This window comes from Mus musculus, chromosome 1 (genome assembly GCF_000001635.26).
Source record: "Mus musculus strain C57BL/6J chromosome 1, GRCm38.p6 C57BL/6J".
Classification (NCBI taxonomy): domain Eukaryota; kingdom Metazoa; phylum Chordata; class Mammalia; order Rodentia; family Muridae; genus Mus; species Mus musculus.
In genome coordinates, this window is record NC_000067.6 from 133,119,928 (window position 1) to 133,140,174 (window position 20,247).

The window sequence follows — 20,247 nt, forward strand, 5'->3', positions numbered from 1 at the left end:
GGGAATTGTCCTCAGTAAATGGTAAAAAGTGTTACGTGTTATGTTTCTAAGTGGTTTTATAGCACTGTATCCCCTATGGGGCTTTTAAAAGTTTGAACTTGAGTCTGGCAAGGCTCATCTAAGGATTTTTCTAAGCCAAGTGGGGTAGAAATCTGACCCCCCTGAGGGAGTGAGAACTAGGATTGGGAAAGAGAGGTCACTAGAGAGGAGAGAAACAGAAGAAGCCCTCGGGGGCTGGGCTACACAAGTGTAGTTACCCAACACTGAGGTTTGGGGGTGCAATGACTAGTGTGGATTTCAAAAGTGAGAATTCTGGGTAGTCTAAATTGTGAGGAAATCCTGCTGGCTGGGACGCCTCTGGGCTGGTTGATCTCTTCCACAAACAACACAGACAACCTTCTCAGTGTCAGGTGAGGTGTCAGGCACTGTGGCTACTCAAGGGATAAATAGGTGGATGGCTTCAAGGAGTTCACATGCAAGTGAGGCAGCCACGGGGACAAACACGACAGTCCCTGCATTTCTCAGACAACTCTGTCTTCTGGACTTCAGCCAAGCAGATGGAAAATATCTGTACAAATATCTATGTATTTGTACTGAACATATACAAACTCCTCCTTGTGGTCATTCATTTCCTAAACTCTACCCCAGGACAGCTGTTTACAAAGACTCACGTTGTATCAGTCGTGGGATATCATCCAGAAGTGTTTTAAATGTGTAGGAGAGACAGGTACAATGATCCCAACTTGTAGTCCTAGCATTCAGGAGGAGCAGGCAGAATTGATCATTTGTAGGCTCCATGACAAAAGCCAGTCTCAAAATGTAGAAAACAAACCACGGTGGAGGTTGTGTATACATATATGCATATACTGTGCCTTTCATTTTATTTTTTGAGACGGGCTCTCTAGGTGCCCTGGCTGGCCTCAGAACTTCCTAGAAAGGAGAGAAAGACACTGAACTTCTGATCTTCCTGCTTCACCTCCCTGATCATGTATATGAAGCTCAAAGTGTGGGCTTTGTCCAGTATGGGATATATCTACATAAGGGCTCTAAAAACCATTTTAAAATTGTGTTATTAAAAAGATTTAGAAAGGCGGTGCACACCTTTAACCCCAGCACTCCAGAGTCAAAGGCAGATAGATCTCTGTGAGTTCCAGGCCTGGTTGACAGAGTGAGTTCCAGGGTTCCTTATTTTGATGTTATTTACATGAGTGCTTTACCTGCATGCACATAAGTACTTTGCATGCCTGGTACTTTAGGAGACCAGAAGGTGGCACTGGATCCCCTGTGAGCTGCCAGCCAGAACTGAGACCCCAAGCTGGGCCCTCTGGAAGTATGTGATGATCCTCAGTTACTGACAACCACCACACCAATTAAACCAACGAAAACTTCTAAGCCCTTTCTACTGATGTCCAAACTAAGAGTGGTCTTGTGCCCCTGAAAAGTCTCTTGTGCCCAAGCTCAGGGATACAGAGCTTTTAAAGGCAAAACCCGCAAGGATACGTCACAGTAAGATGAGGGTCAGAGTGACCTTGAACTGTGCATTCCTGGCAGAGCACAGTAGTTATTGAGACATAGCTTGACAATTTTCCATCGGACTTTCTCTGTCAAGGAGATCAAATTCTAGTTAAAACTGAAATGACCACGGCAAGAATACAAGATGGAGGAACCTCTGCATTGTCCTGCTCAGTCACACCAGCACCCCACCCGTGGGATTGTTTACAACTGTCTGTAACTTCAGTTCCAGAAGATCTGATCCCGCCCCCTTTAACCCTGAGGGCACCAGACACACATGCGGTACACATACATCCAATACACACACACAGAGGCAAAGCAGTCATATGCATAAAATGTACAAAGGGAAAAAAGCAAGAATTGATCTACATAGTTGCTTTCTGAAAATGAATATTTTCCGACGGAGTTTGGTTTTTTTAACTATGATTTTTTAAAAGATTTATTTATTTATTTTTATGTATATGAGTACAGATGGTTGTGAGCCTTCATGTGATTGTTGGGAATTGTATTAGGACCTCTGCTCTCTCTGGTCAACCCTGCTCGCTCTGGTCAGCTCCGCTCACTTGCTCAGTCCCTGCTCGCTCAGGCCCAAAGATTTATTTATTATTATACATAAGTACACTGTAGCTGTCTTCAGACTCACCAGAAGAAGGCGTCAGATCTCATTATGGGTGGTTGTGAGTCACCATGTGGTTGCTGGGATTTGAACTCAGGCCCTTCAGAAGAGCAGTCGGTGATCTGTTTTTCCTGCTTTAGTCTACTTTGATTTCACAGAGGTTGTACTGTTAACGAATTCACATGAAGAGTCTGCCATCAGCATTTGGATGTGGATGGTCTGGATAATGGGAAGTGGGGACCAGGGGAACACGGATAGATGAGCCCAACTCCTTAAGAAGATGACATTCGTCAAATTTTTCTTTTCTCTGAGACTGGGTTTTAATATATAACCCTAGTGGAGCTGGGCGTGGTGGCGCACACCTTTAATCCCAGCACTTGGGAGGCAGAGGCAGGTGGATTTCTGAGTTCGAGGCCAGCCTGGTCTACAAAGTGAGTTCCAGGACAGCCAAGGCTATAGAGAAACCCTGTCTCGAAAAAACAAAACAAACAAACAAACAAACAAACAAACAAAAAACCCTAGTGGGCCTGGAACTCACTCTGTAGACCAGGCTGGCCTTGAACTCATGAAGATCTACCTGCCCCTGCCTCCAACGTGCTGGAATTAAAGGTATGCACCACCATTGTCTGGCTAAATGTTTTTAAAATTATTCTCTCTCCCCCCCAACCCCCTCATGCATGCCATCCACTCTCTGTGGGTTTGAGTAGGCCATTCCAGCATCCATCCACAGAATGGCATCATCTTGGTGACATGATCTATGCCACCCTAAGAGGAAGACAGCCCTTCATGTGATGGTCTCTAACTACTGGAATAAGGGTCAGGCTGCCTTTTCCCAGGGCTTTCTTCCAGAGCATGTTGTATTATGACAAACAAGGCTATTAGAAGTGATTGGTATCAAAGGCCTATTTCACATCACAGTCTTCAAAGGCGGGAGCGATTGTCCATGTCTGTAAATGTCAATGGTGGTGGTGTGACATGATCTCAGGAGCTCCTTGTGGAGCTCTGCTAATGGGATTTGGACAGTGTAGCTCAAAACATCCTGTGACAAACTTCCATTGCTATAGACAACTTAAGGAAGAAAGTTTATTTGGGCTAAGAGTTCCAGAATATGAGAGTCCCTAATGGCAGAGGAGGCGATGACACCAGGTGATGGCAGCAGGTGATGACAGCAGGTGAGAGCACCAGGTGATGACAGCAGGTGATGGCAGAAGGTGGCCAGAGCAGGTAGCTGAGAGACCTCACCTTCAAACCCCAAGCAGGAAGAGAACAGGAAGTAGGAAGTGCTATAAACTCTCAAAGCCCGCCCCCAGTGATGTACTTCTTCCAGTAAGGCCAAGCATCCTAAAGGTTCTATAATTTTTCCAAATAGCACCACTGAAAGGGCCTTAGAGTCAGCACAGAAATCACCCAGACACCAAATCCTCAACACAGAGCTGATTTATTACCCCAGAGGGACCCTGGAGGGTGGGGAAGCTGCCTCTGGATAGACTGTTTTTTAAGGAGAAAAGGAGGAAGTCTGCCCTAAGGTGAGTTGGTAAGACCTGACTGGAGAGGTTATCCAGTATAGCCAGGCAATTAATTTTGATTGCTGGTCCTTAGTGTTTTGATAGCTGGACCTTGTTTGGAGTTGTACAGTCAGGCATAAGGAAGTGGCCAAATAAGGTCACAGACCTTGGTGGCGAACTTTAGGATGTAATCTAAAGGTTTAACAAGAGAGAAGGAGCCTGGCAGTGGTGGTGCATCTCTTTAATCCCAGCACTTGGGAGGCAGAGGCAAGTGGATTTCTGAGTTCGAGGCCAGCCTGGTCTACAGAGTGAGACAGGTCCACAGAGCCAGGTCAGCCATGGTCTACAGAGCCAGGTCAGCCATAGCTGTACAGAGAAACCCTGTCTTGAAAAAAATCAAAGAGAGAAAGAGGAGAGAGAGAGAGAGAGAGAGAGAGAGAGAGAGAGAGAGAAGATAAGACCCAAGACCTGCCCTTGAACATCCGTGGATTTTATGTCTTCAAGAGGTACAGGAACCAATACCCACTGAACCATGGGTTTACTACATTGTTAGTGTGGCATGGACACAAGGGAGAAGACAGAAACAAGGGAGGAAGGGAGGACGGGTAGAGTGAGCGGCACAGAGACATCTTAACCAACCGAGCCAGCTCCCCCATTCCCTCCTCCCTCTCTTTTCCCTTTTCTTTCCTTTTGTCCCCATCCCCCCAGCTCAAGTCCAGATGTCCCTATGTAGCTCAGGTTAACCTTTAACTTGCTATGTAGCCCAGCATATCCCTGAACTCCTTATCATCCGGTCACGGCCTCTGAGTGCTGGGGTCACAGGTTTGTGCCACCAGCTGTGCTTCAGCGTTCACTTTAAAATGTCATTCTGGGGCCACTTACCTGCATGTGTGGAGTTCTAGTCCAATACCCAGAAACCCAGAATGACAGGGACAGGAGGTTGGTATAAAGGAAGAGTGCTTGCCTGACAGGCTCAGTCTCTCACAGCAGGAAAGAGGCAGATGGCCCCTGGGGCTTGGCCTAGCTTGCTGATAGAGAGTATATTTGTGATTGCTAGTGTGTATGAAAGGAAGACACATTAAGTTTGACATGTCTGATAGATATCCAAGTGGAACAGAAGAGTGAAATCTGTAGCCCAAAGAAGGGACTTTAGGCCCAGGTGACATTTAAGTTCTTGGAACTAGATTAAACCAGCTGGGTAACAGAATCTAGAAAAACCAGTATGAGGACAAGGAGTTATGGGAGAAAATGGAGGAGGAGGGGAGGAGGAGGAGGAGGAGGAGGAGGAGGAGGAGGAGGAGGAGGAGGAAGAGGACAAAGAGGCAGCCCTGAAATCCTAGGAAAAGCAAGTGAAGGATCATGGGAAACAAAGGTGTTCTGAAGCGCAGTGGTGTGGGCCTGTCTTCCCATCTACCTCAGTGGGTGAGGGAGTGAGTCCAGGATCAAGGGCTCTGTAGTCCATGTCTTCTGAGGACTGTGAGGAAGACTGTGTTTTACACTTCTCTTCTAGTTTCGTTATTTGCTGGTCAGATACATTGCTCTTATTTCTGGCTTAGTGTTCTCACACTGCTCGCTCCCTGTGCTGATACATGTCTGTATCTAATTCCCCCTTTCATAAGGATCCTATTAATTGGATTAGGGCTCCTCATTTTTAAAAGGACTATCTGTAAAGAAGCAATTTCCAAATAATAATAATCCATAAATACTGGATCTTGGGCCTCAGCATCTTATAGGGGCACAATTAAACCTTTAAGAATCAAGAGACTGGGCTGGAAAGATGGCTCAGTGGTTAAGAGCACTGACTGCTCCTCCAGAGGTCCTGAGTTCAATTCCCAGCAACCAGAAGGTTGCCCACAACCATCTGTAATGGGATCTGATGTGACAGTGTACTCACATATATAAAGTAAATCTTTAAAAAAAAAAAAAAAATCCAGGCAGTGGTGGTGCACACCTTTAATCCCAGCACTTGGGATTGGGAGGCAGAGGCAGGCAGATTTCTTAGTTCGAGGCCAGCCTGGTCTACAGAGTGAGTTCCAGGACAGTCAGGGCTATACAGAGAAATCCTGTCTCTAAAAAAACAAAAAACAAAAAACAAACAAACAAACAAACAAAAAAACCAAAACCAACCAACCAAACAAACAAACCCAAAAAAACCTGTCCCAGTGGTCAAGGGCACTTACTACTCTTCCAGAGGACTGTGGTTCAGATCCTAGCACCCACAGGATGGCTCACAATTGGCTGTAACTCCATTGTCATTGAATGAGAATTTGGCGCCCCATTCTGGCCCCCTCAGGCACTGCATGCACATGGCACATGGCTATGCAGGCAAAAGACTCAGACACATAAAATGAAAAAACTTGGAGGAGACTGTATCGAGGATGGTTTTAAACGATATTTTACATTAAAGCATGTTAGCCTAAATAGTTTATTACTGAGGGGAAAATCCCCCCTTCCCTTCTCCCTCTGGCCTCGCTCGCTCTGGCAGCTGCGGTGCGGGGTTGCTCACTCTGGCCCACAGGTTTGGTTTTGTTGTTGTTGTTGTTTGTTTCTCATTAGGGTGGTTGTGAGCCACCACATGGTTGTTAGGAATTGAACTCCTGACCTCCGGAAGAGCAGTCAGTGCTTTTAATCGCTGAGCCATCTCACCAGCCAGAGTGGGGAGGGTGAATCTTGTGTGCTACAGAGAAATGCTAACAAGGTCAGGTTCCTTAACTGAACTGATGGGCTGGGATCTTGGCTGTATAATAAGGTTAAAGGATCAGCTATAGGTGGATTAAGCAGGGAAAAATGAAGTGAGTTTATGTTTTCTCAATGAAGTATGAGGTGGGATTCTAAGCCAAGAACGTGGATTTATGGGGAGGCTGGGAATTGGAAGTGGGAACATTGTGAAGTCATCTGCTCAAGGCCTGGGAAACACTGAATGAATTACTAGGAGATGATGGTAGGCTACCCAGCATTGATGCTGTTAGTGGTCCGGTGTGAATGAAAGCAGTCAGCAAGCTTGAGTGACTTCCCTAGCAAGGCTGCATGCACTGCAGGACAATTGCGCCAGCAAAGGATGTTGGAGTAAGACAGAGGCAAGGGAAAGAAGGGCGGTTGCTTCTGTTTTGTTGAGACAGAGTTTCACTCTGGAGAGACTTTAAACTCACTATGGTACCAGGCAATGGGTCACAATAGAATAAATTAAAGGAATGCCTGTGGTCCCCCTCCCCTTCTCTGAGAGGTTAAGTGGGTGAACAGCATCTGTCATGGGGGCACACTTTTGTAATCGCAGCACTTGGAGGCTGAAGCAGGGAGATGGATGAGTCCAAAGTGCCTGGGCTACTTTGTGAGACTCAGTCTTAAAAAATTAAAAAACTGGGCTAGAGAGATGGCTCAGCAGTTAAGAGCACTTTACTGCTCTTCCAAAGGACCTGAGTTCATATCCCAGCAACCACATGATGGCTCGAAACCATCTGTATAGCTACAGTGTACTCGTTCACATAAGATAAATAAATAAATCTTTAAAAATAAAAATAAAAACTAAACAACAGGGGATAGCGAGATGGCTTAGAGCTTAAGAGCAATGGCTGCATTTCAAGAAGAAGTTCAATTCTCAGCACCCACATGGCAGCTCACAACTGTCTGTAACTCCAGTTGCAGGGGATTCAAAACACATGCAGGCAAAATACCAATGCACATAAAATAAGTAAGTCACTTTTTAAACAAAAGCTAAATAACAACAAAACACACAGAAGAGCTAAATCAGGGGCAAGTGAGTGGGAAAGTTGGGACATGAGGCCTGAACAGTGAGATGTGCGGAATAAGGAAGATTTGGAAAACGCAATCAAATGCCGTGTGCCTTTTAGCCGAGGCCTGGCAACATCTTAAATACAATGAACTAGGCTTTAGTTGTCTTCTGCCAAAGTGCCAGTCAGTCTGTCAGTCCAAGGACGACTTGTCTTCAGCTGCTAGCACGACGCTAAGGTGCTTATCTCTGTGCATAGAGCTGCCCTCTGACCTCTGACCTCTGGCCGGAAGGCTGATTCACCTTTCTCTTCCCACCAAGACTGCCAGAAAAAAACCTCAAATTTTCGCAGCCTTTAAGTGCTTTCTGGATGCATGTTCCTCCCAGAATAACTTCCAAGATAAGAAGAATAAAAAATTACAATGAAAACAGCACAGGGAATAGATACTTGTGTTTATTTTATTTTATTATTGGTTATTTTATTTATTTACATATTAAATGTTGTCCCCCTTCCGGTTTTCCCTCCGCAAACCCTCGATCTCCTCCTCCCTCCCCCCTGCTTCTAGGAGGGTGCTCTTCTACCTGCTCACCCACTCCTACCTCACCTCCCTGGCATTCCTCTGAACTGGTCGGTGGTTTAGTCCCTGGGAGTTCGGGAGGTATATATATATATATCCTCATTTTATGTTGTCTTTAAAAAGAGGGGTGGGGCTAGGAAAATGGCCTAGAACTTGTTACAAGCCTGATGACCTGAGTTTAGCAGCCAGGACCCGCTTGGTAAACGGAGAGAGCCAAAGTCTCACAGACTTTGTCCCGTGCCCTTCACATGTGCACTATGGTTTGAGTTCACACAGTATATACTTAAAATACCCATGTAAGTATAATCTAAAAGTCACTGATTGAGGCTGGGCTTGGCGGTACACGCCTTTGATCCCAGCACTGTGGAGGCAGAGGCAGGAGAATCCTTGTGAATCTGAGGCCAGCCTGGCCTACAGAGTGAGTTCCATGATAGACAAACAAACAAAGGAGCAAGTCATCTAAGTCATGCGTTATGACCTAGAACCAAGACAGAATTTCTGGAATAGCCCCTAGCCATACTGCAGCCATTTTGTTCTACTGTATTTATGTGAAGGACTTTCCAAGCATTGGTGATTATAAAATATCAATCACCTGCCATCATTTACTTAACTAGGAAAGAAACTTATCTCATCAGATGAAGTGTGCTAATCCTTGCGGTATTTATGTATAAATTTATTCTCTTTAAGCTTCTCTAAAAAAATAAATAAACTCATAAATAGACAATCTTGTGGATCTTACAGTATTAAACATTTAGCCAAGCATATGTAAATTTTGTCACATCCATTTATTAGGTTTTTCTTTTATTTTATAATATGTATTTGTTTTGTTTTGTTTTGTCTGCATGCATGACTGTCCACCATATGTATGCTAGAGGAGGCCAGAAGGCCTTGGATCCCCTGGAACTGGAGTTACAGACAGCTGTGAGTAAATCTGTGGGTGTTGGGAATTGAACCCAGGTTCTCTAAAAGAGCATCCAGTGCTTTTAACTGCTGAGCTGTCTTTCTAGCCCTTCATTTTACTAGTATACAAATTTACTTATGCCTTTAATAAATGGTATAACTATAGGTATATAAAATTGTTTTAAACTAAATTTATGAGTCATTATCAGTAAATGTTTGTCTTGTATACCATTACCTGTGATCACATAAAACTGTCTTGGTGAAAAGAGACTGTGGAGAATTTTTAAGACATTCTGACCTAGGGGTTGAGGAGGTGGGGAAAGAGCTTGGGGTACTAGCATGAGACCTGAGGTCAGAGTCTCAGAACAAGGCAAAAACAAGAGACAAAAAAGGCACTGGAACCATGACTTGAGCGATAATTACCTGCTCAGGATCACAGGAAGAGAACACGATAAAAACATATTACACAAATGGAAGAAATTCTGAACTAACGAAACAAACAATTAAAAAGGAATCGCACAGAGATTCTAATGTGTCATTTAAAAACCAACTTAGGGGAACTTTCTACAGAGAACAGTTCCTCCTCATTGGGAAATTGAAACGTTGGTACAGTTCTTTCATTACTGCCTGGACTGGAGGGTACATTTACAGGAAGGGCTGGTGCAAATTGTTAAACGCCACTAAAAGGCGTGAATCAGCCTTGAAAAGGAGCAACAGATTCTGACCCGTAGGGCCATTGAGGCCTCAAGCAGACCTTGACCTTCAAGTTGAAACTGGGAGTGTAAGTAGGTATACACCACAAGAAAAGGTGAGGTCTTTCCTCTAACGCTCGGAGGAAGGACAAGTCCTGTGCTCCAGAGGAGGAGCCGCAGAAGCGAAGGCTGGAGAGCATTCGGGCAGCGCAGGCTGAACAGAGCCTTTCTTTATTTTGTAGGCAGTGGTAAACAATGGAGGATTGTAAAGAAGAACGAGAGCAGAATATTAGCTAGTGTTTGTGTTCCTACCCTCTCTGCCTGGGGATACAGCCCCTCACCCAGCGGTTAGATGATCCTCTCGGCTTCACCCCAAAAGGAACTGAAGCCCGAAGTAACTTATTTGCATACTCGGACCTCCTGCTACTATGAAAAAAACGACTCATTGCTAATTACGTTTTCCTAAAGCTTTTAGGATTAAGAAACCAGTTACTGCCAGACACAAGTAATAAGATGTTGTGGGGGCGTAAACAGTAAAAACTCTTGGTTTCAGGGAAGAAAGAGCTTGTTCCTTGCTCAACAAGTCATGAGGATCAGCTGACCCTCCCCCAGGGCAGCAAGATTCTCCTCCTTAGTGTAACCACTACGCTCTGTGATAGCCACTTGGTCTTTGCATTGTGGATTAAAATGAGAATAAGAAAGTGAACTAAAGACCAGGCATGGTGGTGCATGCCTTTAATCTCTTTGCTGGAGAGGAAGAGACAGAACTAATAAGTTCAAGGCCAGCCTGGTCTACATCGCCAGTTCCAAACAGTCAGGGCTCTGTAGAGAGACCCGGCCTCAAATAAACAAATAAATAGATAAGTAAGAAAAGAAAAAAATAAAAATAAAAAAGGAAGAAAGAAACCAAACTAGTAAGAGATAAATCAGCCAGTACTTGGTTGGAAGGCCGAGGCAGAAAGATTGTGGTTAGTTTGAGGCCAGCCTGAGCTTCATAGTAAAATCTGTTTCAAACAAACAAAATCCTCCCCTTATTACAGTAATTAAAATTAATCAGCCAATATTTTTCAGAGGACAAAAGTCACCAATGTGTTATCCTTCGCCGGATGCTCTACTCTGTGGCTCTTGTTACTGAGGAAATAAGTGAATTGAACGCGCTGTTTCTGAGTTAGTTAACAGTTATCTTCCCACCTGTGACTTCAGCTTGCTAGTAACACCGCGTTTTTCTTTCTGAGGGGTATTTTGTCAAATGGACCCTGAAAGATGTCCAAATTAGATCACAGGCAATGCTAGAGACTTAGAAATCCTAAAGCAGAGGGGACAGGAATGTGTGAGTGATTCAGTTTCACTATGATTCACTAGGGATGATGTGTGTCTTAGCACCAGGCGAGTTGGTTATACAGCACTGCCTACATCGTTTCACTCCAGTCTTCCTACGCCCTTAATAGGAGAAGACCGATACACGTGTCAGATAAGCGGATAATTTGCCTAGCAATCGGATCCATAAAAAAGGGCTCGGGAGAATTCTCGGGTTCTCTTGAAACCCACTCACCTCCCCAGCCATTCCCTTTGACCTAGAGGGTGGGGCGCGGAGTCTCCTAGGAGACCAGAATGAACTGACTGCGCAAGCGTACATCCTAGGTCCGGCTGATGCAACTCGCCGCGTGCGAGCCCCGCTCTACCCCGAGTAAGGAAGCCGACAGGGACCACAGACGCGGCCAATCAGAGGCCACGCACGAGGGTGAGGCAAGTCCGCCTCTCGGGAGGCAAGGGTGGGGGTTCGGCGAATGACGTGAGGCGCCGCTGGGCGGTAGGGAGTAGACGCCCTCGGTCCTCCGTCTCGCCCTGCAGCTTCCGGGTGTGCGGCTGCGGCCATTTTGAGCTTCGCTTCTTTGCGCCCTCGCCTGCCACCCAGCCACCCTTTCCGCCTTGGCGTTTCGCGCCTCCGTGCGGGCCACCGGAAACGCCGCCGTCGTCTCCGTCGCCGCCGCGCGAGGGAGGGTCTTCTCTATGGTGGAGCGATCTCACACGGCCTAGGACGTCTCCTTCCCTAGCCGGGATGGACCTAACCGCGGTCGCCACCGCTTGCGCGGGCCTCTGGGCCGTCCGGTGCAGCACTCGTTGCGGAAGCCGCCGCTCTCTGGGCCTCCTCTGCCGGCGCGGGAATCGGACTGCAGTACCCACTCCGTGGCTGGGCAAGGCGGAGACTGTGTAGACCTCGGATCCAGCCTGCGCTGACGCCGCTGAGCTCTGTCCTCCTCCTGTCTGAGAAGCCGCCAAGGAAAGGAGATGGAGACAGGAACGCACAGGGCCCGGAAGCGGCCTGGCCCTCGGCTGGGCTCCTGGTTCCGGCTGCCCTTCCTTCGGCGATCGCACGCCTGCTCTTCGGAGTTCCCGCCGCCTTCCTCTCGACAAAATCCCGGGAACTCCGCTCTGCCCGAGCGTCGGACCAGGTACTGGACCAAATTGCTTTCTCAGCTCCTTGCCCTGCTCCCTAGCCTATTCCAGAAGCTGCTGCTTTGGAGCCAGCTTTTCGGGGGCCTGATTCCTACCAGATGGCTAGATTTTGCCGCAAGTTACAGCGCCCTGAGAGCTTTGAGAGGACGGGAGGAATCTGCCGCTCCCACGGTGCAGAAGTCTCTGAGTTCACTGCGGCTGGACTCTTCGGAAGACTTGGTTGTCAGTTCTCTTGATTGGCTAGAGGAGGGACTCCAGTGGCAGTGCTCGTCCTCAGACCTGGAGTTAAAACTCAAGGCCCAGGAAAGAGCTTTAGACTCTGCAGCGCCCACTTTCCTCCTGGAGCAGCAGCTGTGGGGAGTGGAGTTGCTGCCCAGTAGCCTTCAAGCTGGTCTAGTCTCCCACCGAGAACTTGACTCTTCATCCTCTGGGCCTCTGAGCGTTCAGAGCTTAGGTAATTTCAAGGTAGTTTCCTATCTCCTGAACCCTTCCTACCTGGACTACCTTCCCCAGTTAGGGCTGCGCTGTCAGAGCAGCGCTGGAGGTGGCCAGTTTGTGGGTTTCCGAACACTAACCCCAGAGAGCTGCTATCTTTCTGAAGATGGTTGTCACCCTCAGCCGTTGCGGGCAGAGATGTCGGCAACCGCCTGGAGAAGGTGTCCGCCTCTCTCTACAGAAGGCCTGCCGGAAATCCACCACCTTCGTATGAAACGGCTAGAATTCCTCCAGGCTAACAAAGGGCAAGAGTTACCCACCCCTGACCAAGATAATGGCTATCATAGCCTGGAGGAGGAACATAACCTTCTCCGGATGGACCCACAACATTGCACAGATAACCCAGCACAGGCGGTGTCCCCTGCTGCAGACAGGCCGGAGCCCACTGAGAAAAAACCAGAATTGGTGATTCAAGAAGTTTCACAGAGCCCCCAGGGAAGCAGTCTGTTTTGTGAATTACCCGTGGAAAAAGAATGTGAAGAGGACCACACTAATGCAACTGACCTCTCAGATAGAGGAGAGAGCCTTCCTGTTTCTACCAGACCAGTTTGTAGCAACAAACTGATAGATTATATTTTGGGAGGCGCCCCCAGTGACTTGGAAGCCAGCTCTGATTCTGAAAGTGAGGATTGGGGCGAGGAACCTGAGGACGATGGCTTTGATAGCGATGGCTCCCTGTCTGAATCAGACGTGGAACAGGACTCGGAAGGCCTTCACCTTTGGAACTCTTTCCACAGTGTAGATCCTTACAACCCCCAAAACTTTACAGCCACGATTCAGACGGCTGCCAGAATTGCCCCCAGAGACCCATCAGATTCAGGGACATCCTGGTCTGGCAGCTGTGGTGTAGGGAGCTGTCAGGAGGGACCCCTTCCGGAGACCCCCGACCATAGTTCCGGGGAGGAAGATGACTGGGAACCGAGTGCAGATGAAGCAGAGAATCTTAAATTGTGGAACTCTTTCTGTCATTCTGAGGACCCCTACAACCTTTTAAATTTTAAGGCTCCTTTTCAACCGTCAGGGAAGAATTGGAAAGGCCGTCAGGACTCAAAGGCCTCTTCTGAGGCTACAGTGGCCTTCTCTGGCCATCATACCTTACTTTCTTGTAAGGCCCAGCTGTTAGAGAGCCAAGAAGATAATTGTCCAGGCTGTGGGCTGGGTGAGGCTCTTGCTGGAGAAAGATACACCCATATCAAGAGAAAAAAGGTTTGTTCCCTTTTACATGACTAATAACTTGCTCTATTTTGATATGGTTACTATAGCAGCATGACTTTGCCTCTGGAGGCACAGTTGTGCACATTTTTGAGGAAGGCATCTGAGCTGGTGTTCTTGAATTGAGAAATACTCCAGTGTGATCCTTCTTCCCAATATAGAGAAATGTTCTTCTCCAAATGAAAGGTGCCAGTATTAGATGTTAGCAGGGGTGTCATTTTGGTTGGTGGAACCTGAAAGTTAGAAATGGTTTTGCATGTGTTTTATTTGAAAGTATATAATGTTTTATTTTCATGGCTACAGTGTCCTTATTCCTATCCATTGGAATCCAGAGGAATAACACTAGCAAGCAGCAAATTAGGTTTGTTCAGTTGTTTGCCCTGAAAGTGGTACTGTGGTGTGTGCCTGTAATTCCAGTACTTTAGAAGCAGGTGGGTGTTCTGGAGTTTTGGAGTCTAGCCTGGTCTACCTAGTGAGTTCCAGACTAGCTAAAGATACATGAGCAGGACCTTATCTCAAAAAGGGGGTGGGGGTGGGGCATACACCTGGCTTTCCTGCAGTCAGTTGTGTTCCCAGCTGTCCGGAACCTCCAGCCCAGTTTGTTTTTTAGGTCTCTTATGTAACACAAGACCTCACTGTGAAGTCCAAGCTGGCCTTTGAGCCTGGTGTCTCAAGCTTCCCGAGTGCAGGGATGATTGTGAGCCTCCCGGCTTGTTTAAAACTTCACCGGGCAGTCCTTTGGTTGAGCTTGCTTGGAGTTCAGAGTCCTTTGAGCTGCCTAGCTTCTCACTGCTTACTCAGCTGGGTTACTATTTGATACAAAGATGTCTTCTATTGTTGAGGGAGTTTCTTAGGCTTTCATTTGGAAAGAGAAAGCAGTGAGTGAGTGAGTTATCATTGAACTATTCTGCAGCTCCAGTGCCTGTCAGGGACAGTGTGTGAGCGAGCGAGCTCCTGGGTCTGAAGGGCCTAGCTTTTTTTTTTTTTTTTTGGGTTTTGGAGACAGGGTTTCTCTGTATGGCCATGGCTGTCCTGGAACTCACTTTGTAGACCAGGCTGGCCTCGAACTCAGAAATCCACCTGCCTCTGCCTCCCAAGTGCTGGGATTAAAGGCGTGTGCCACCACCGCCCAGCCAGGCCTAGCTTTTTAAAAACTATTCTTGGACATATCCAAATGGTAGTAACCTTACGTCTTGTCTATAGAGGCATAAGGCATGCTAAAAAATAAATTTTAGAGTGGTATAGAAAGCCTCTATATTTGCTTGTTTATAATTATAAATATTTATAATGAAGTTTGATCAGCACTCCTTATACTCTTCAGGATAGACAGCTATTGAGGGCACAAGCAGGAAACAGTGGAGTAGTGCTGTGAGTTCTTGGCTCTGGAGAGCTCTCTGCTCTACTCCACTCTGCCCTGCCCGAAGTTAGCGATGCGATGGAGCTGGGCGGGATAGGGCTACCAGACTAGACTTCAGTGAGCTCTCACAGCCCTGATCTCACAGCCCTGATCTGCTTCCTTCCCTAGTGGGAGTATAAGATCTGCTGTAGAAGAGTTGCAAGATTGTTTTGTCTTGTGATACTGGGCATTGAAATTGTGAACCAGTTGCATATTAAACATTCACATTGCCACTAAGCTAGCTACACCTCCAGCCCAAGTTACCAAAACACAAATGAGAATAAAACTCATAATTTGCCGGGCAGTGGTGGGCGCACGCCTTTGATCCCAGCACTCGGGAGGTAGAGGCAGGTGGATTTCTGAGTTTGAGGCCAGCCTGGTCTACAATGTGAGTTCCAGGACAGCCAGGGCTATACAGAGAAACCCTGTCTTGGTGGGGGGGGGGGGGGGACGGGACGGGACACGACCTCATAATTCGTTTTCATGCCTTTGAATAACTGAGGCCAACCTCATGTCTCAGTTTAGTTTAGAACGGTAGACTATGAACTAGAATCAAAACTTGGAAGAGGTTGTGTCTAGCTATGGTAGTTAGTTTACAGCCCTTGGCTACCTGACATTAATTAAAATTCTTTTTTTTTAAATCTTTTTTTTTTCTTTCAAGATTTATTTATTATATGTAAGTACACTGTAGCTGTCTTCAGGCACACCAGAAGAGGGTGTCAGATGTCATTACGGGTGGTTGTGAGCCACCATGTGGTTGCTGGGATTTGAACTCGGGACCTTCGTAAGAGCAGTCAGTGCTCTTACCCGCTGAACCATCTTGCCAGCCCTCTTTAATTCTGTCTTAGGGGGAGGCTTGGGATCGTGGAGTGTGAAATACTTTGTGTTCTGACAAAACAGCAGATTGTAGACTTTGGAATCCTGGTTATAGCACTTAGATGCTGTGGGACTCCAGCTGCTCACTGGCATCTGGTTCCTTGCCTGTACAGTGGGGCTAATACCGACCGGTTCATAGCTCATGGGGTCCCCATGGGGCTTAAATGAGGAAGTCTGTAAAGTTCTTTGAAAAAAGTTTGGCATTTGGTCCACAGTATAAAAGTGCTTATTTTTATGTATCTTAGTGACTGACTGGGTAACCACTAGACTGCAATATCTGGTAAGGTGTTACATACTACTAATTATCCTCGGGGGCATTGCTTGGCCTGATGTAAAGGGAAGGAAAGCTGTAGGCTCGGTGGGATTAGCTGATGTAACTATTAAACATGCTTTAGAGCAACTATTTACTTTTGGAGTTGATTTTTTTTTTTTTTTAAGACAGAATCTCATGTAAAGCATTTGGCTTCAGACTCCTGATTGTCCTATTTCAGTGTGGGGTTGTGGGAGGGGGGCCTTGGCTTATTATAAGGTTGTCTCCACTGTGGTTACCCTCTGAGTACTTTGTCATTTCAGGAAAAGAATTCTAACAAATAGAATTTCTGTATTTCTCTAAGAATTAAAGGCTAACAGGGATAACAAACAAACAGAGAAACACAGAGTTCCCATCTAACTTCTTCTGTAGTGGGCACAGCGATCCATCCCGTCTAGTGTTGATGTGGTGTTAATTCTAAGATCCCAGAATTACTAACATTGGTTTTTGTCTTTCTAGGTAACCTTCCTGGAAGAAGTTACTGAGTATTATATAAGTGGTGATGAGGATCGCAAAGGACCATGGGAAGAATTTGCAAGGGATGGATGCAGGTTCCAGAAACGAATTCAAGAAACAGAAGTTGCCATTGGCTACTGCTTGGCCTTTGAGCACAGAGAAAAAATGTTTAATAGACTGAGGATCGAGTCAAAGGACTTACTGTTGTACAGCAATGTTAAGAAGTGAACAGCCTGCAACCCGTGCCCACTCTGTCTCTTACTTGAGAGTTTCCCTTAAAAACAAACACTGGCAGCTGTCCTTGGACATGTTTTTAAAGAAACAACTTGTATCTAGAGATGCAGTTTGATTATTTTTGGGTAATGTGTCTCATTAGAAACACCAACTCCGATAATGAAGAATCTCTTATCTGTAATCCTCTCTTTTCCTATTTAGTTGGATGTGGGTTTTGTCTTTTTGAGAGGGTCTCACTGCATAATTCTGTTTGGCCTAGGTCTATGTATGTAGACCAGGTTGGCCTTGAAGTTGGTATTTCCTTGCCTCTGTTTCCTGTGCCACCATGCCCAGCTGGAAGTGTTTTTAAATATCCTCTGCTTACCTGGGGTGAGAGTTTAATTTTGCACTTTCAAAACGTTTCTTCTGGAGGCAGGGGCTGGTCTGGTTTACATACAGGCTTCAGGCCAGCTAGGGCTATGTGGTGAGACCTAGTCTTAGAGGACAAACAGAACAAAACAGTCAGGTTACTGTGGAAACTGAGGCAGGAGGATAGGAAGGTCCAGGTATGCCTGGAACTCAGTGAACTCTGAACTCAAGGCCAGCATGGGGAGTTTAGCAAGACCTTTTTACACTCAGAATGGAAAAGGAAGCTGGGGATATAGCTCGGTAGCAGAGGCCCCTGCCTACATGTGCAAGGTCCTGGGTTCAGTCCCCAGTACTGCAAATAGAAAGAAAAAACATTGTCTTGGATAACTATAAGGTTTAAGCCTCATAGTCAGTTCTAACTCAAATTATGCATGCATTGAGTTCTTGTGTGCTTTTTCTGTTCTAAAATTAATGGGCTTTATGGGTTTTGTTTTTGTATGTTTTTATGTCTGTTATATTTTGAGGTAGGGGATTGAGGCAGGGTCTCACTGTGGCCTTGAGCTCATGGCAGTTTTCCTGCTTCAACTGAGTGTTTTGGTTTGTTTGTGTTTGTGTTTTTTTACTTTCATAGATTTGACTTAATGAAGGCAAAAACCTGTTATCAACCTAAAAGACATTGATGTGTCACTTCAGTGGTGGATTTTCTCCCTCTTTTTTTTTTTCCCCCAGAGCTGAGGACCAAACCCAGGGCTTTGCACTTGCTAGGCAAGCGCTCTACCACTGAGCTAAATCCCCAAACCACCCCCCCCCCTTTTCTTTTTTTAAAGACATGGTCTTATATAGTCTAGGCTGGCCTTAAACTCATTACTTAGCCAAGGATGGCTTTGAAAGATCCTCCTGTCCTCTTGTTTGGCTTGCACATGGCATGTGCCATACATCCAGATTTTTCTCTGTATCTAGGTCTTTTTAAGATATTTCCAAGGACTGCCCACAAATCCACAGTGCAGTACTTTCTTGACTGGGAAAGCGGGGTTGGTGTGCTTTTCAAAGGCACACACCATTATGCCCAGCTGGTCTGCCAAACTTAACATATTTGGTTTCTGTGCAAACTGTCCATTTGGAAGGTTTCTGTGTGTTGTAGTTTCAGTTGAATGTGGCTCTCTGTAGCTTTCAAGAATGGGTAGAAATCATAAAGCACTCTTAAGTAATCATTGCATTGTAGACATTTTTTTTTTTAACTAGGGGGTATTTGGGAGACATGTCAGATATTCACTTTTGTTTTATGTGTCTTAAAACCAGTGTTACTTACACCCTGCCTCAGCACTGGCACTTTTCAAACCTGTCTTGGAGACACTGTAAACTTGGATGGTGCAGTTCTGGGTTTTCATGTGTAAAATGTCAACTACAAAGGTCAATATCCAGGTTTGTTGTGTTCTACCTTATGTAGAGAGAAGCAAAGCAGAAAGGGCAGATAGAGCAGCCAGAAAGTGCTAGTGTCCCCCCCCAAAGCGTGCTTCTAGATAGTGTGTGGATCAGGTGTGCTTGGTTTGTTCAGTTAGCGTCACCTGTTGTGCATGGTTGAGGTAATGTGTTACCAGTTCTTTAGTGGTTACATGCACAAAAGAGAGGACCTCTGAGTCGGGTGTGGGATGAGCTTTCCAGACCTGGCAGGGTAAACTACCTCAGTTTATAATCTCCCTGGTTATTTCCGTTTGATGTGATCTAAGGTCTGCCTCAGTGGTGATGATGTTCATCCACACACAAGGTTAGTAAGAGTGCACGACCAGAAACGTTGGTCTTATTTTTGAGAACCCCCATTTCTGTGTATTTTATGCACCTGCCTTTAGTGAACTCCAGAGTGCATTAAAGAGTCTGGTTTAGTGCCGTGGGAATGGGCTAGTTTAGAAGCTATGTTTGGAAAGCAGGCAAGTTGACTTTAGGAAGAAAAGCTGTGACAGTGTGTAGACATTTCTTTTAAACCGGACTGCAGCTTAACAACACTTGATTTCAGATGATTAGGTTTTTGTTTCTGAGACCCAGCACCTGTATATTTAAAAATTGTTCCAGATTACACCTTCACTATCAAATGAGTAAATGACTCATGCCTGCAGACATGTCCTGATGGTGGCAAGAACAGAAGGATCTTTGACTGAAGGAGAAAAACTGTCATTGTCATCCCAGCCCCCAGGAAAGAACACCTCCAAGGCAGGCAGGCAGGCAGGCAGGCATGGTGGTTCTAGTTGAATACACATTCAAGTCTTGCAGTGGTGCTTTAGATCTGTGTAGCATGTGAGGCTCTGTACAGGTGGGGGCCACACTTCTGAGGGCTGAAATGTGGCAACCCTTTATCTAACTTGAAATCAAAACCGTCAAATTTTATTTTTTATAATTTAAGAAAGAGTTGGGGAATGACATTTTTTGAGTTGGCCTTTTCAGCTCAGTCATTTTACGTGTAACGTGGAGATTTGATAGCTCAGATTATATTTGTATATAATTATTAACTAATCTGTAAATTGTAATAAATATATTTGCAATTATTAAATGCTATGTGACTTTATGTATTTTATGTTGGTTTTAGTATTATGGGACAGGATTTTCAGACTTAGCTCAGTTTTGTAGAATCTGATTTTGTAGAAGTGCTGTAGGCAATTTGAACAGAAATCTTGGTCATCTAAATTGCCTTCCTGTCTAATTGAGGGGAAGAGTGGGGAGAGGAGAGATGCAGTCGAAAGCTACTTGGATCTTAGAGCCGGATCTTTTTGAGGAGGTTTTAGGTAGTTTTTGCTAAGTATACCAATCCTGCTGCTTCAGCCGCTGGAGAGCAGATAGAGCGTACTACGGAGCCTGGCTACCGCTCTCGACAACCCCTCCTAAGACTCAAGATTTCACTCTAAATCTGCAGCAAGTCCTTCCAGCCCTCACCTTTCCTCTCT

The 20,247-nt window shown here is 45.8% G+C and overlaps 1 protein-coding gene across 1 annotated transcript; it reads left to right on the forward strand.

The window, feature by feature from the left end:
• The first annotated feature begins 11,238 nt into the window (after positions 1 to 11,238).
• On the forward strand, positions 11,239 to 19,873 carry Ppp1r15b (protein phosphatase 1, regulatory subunit 15B). The gene is made up of 2 exons (NM_133819.3): positions 11,239 to 13,688; positions 16,736 to 19,873. The coding sequence occupies exons 1-2, from the start codon at positions 11,820 to 11,822 to the stop codon at positions 16,958 to 16,960; spliced, it is 2,094 nt and encodes a 697-aa protein (NP_598580.1). The 5' UTR covers positions 11,239 to 11,819; the 3' UTR covers positions 16,961 to 19,873.
• The last annotated feature ends 374 nt before the right edge of the window (positions 19,874 to 20,247 follow it).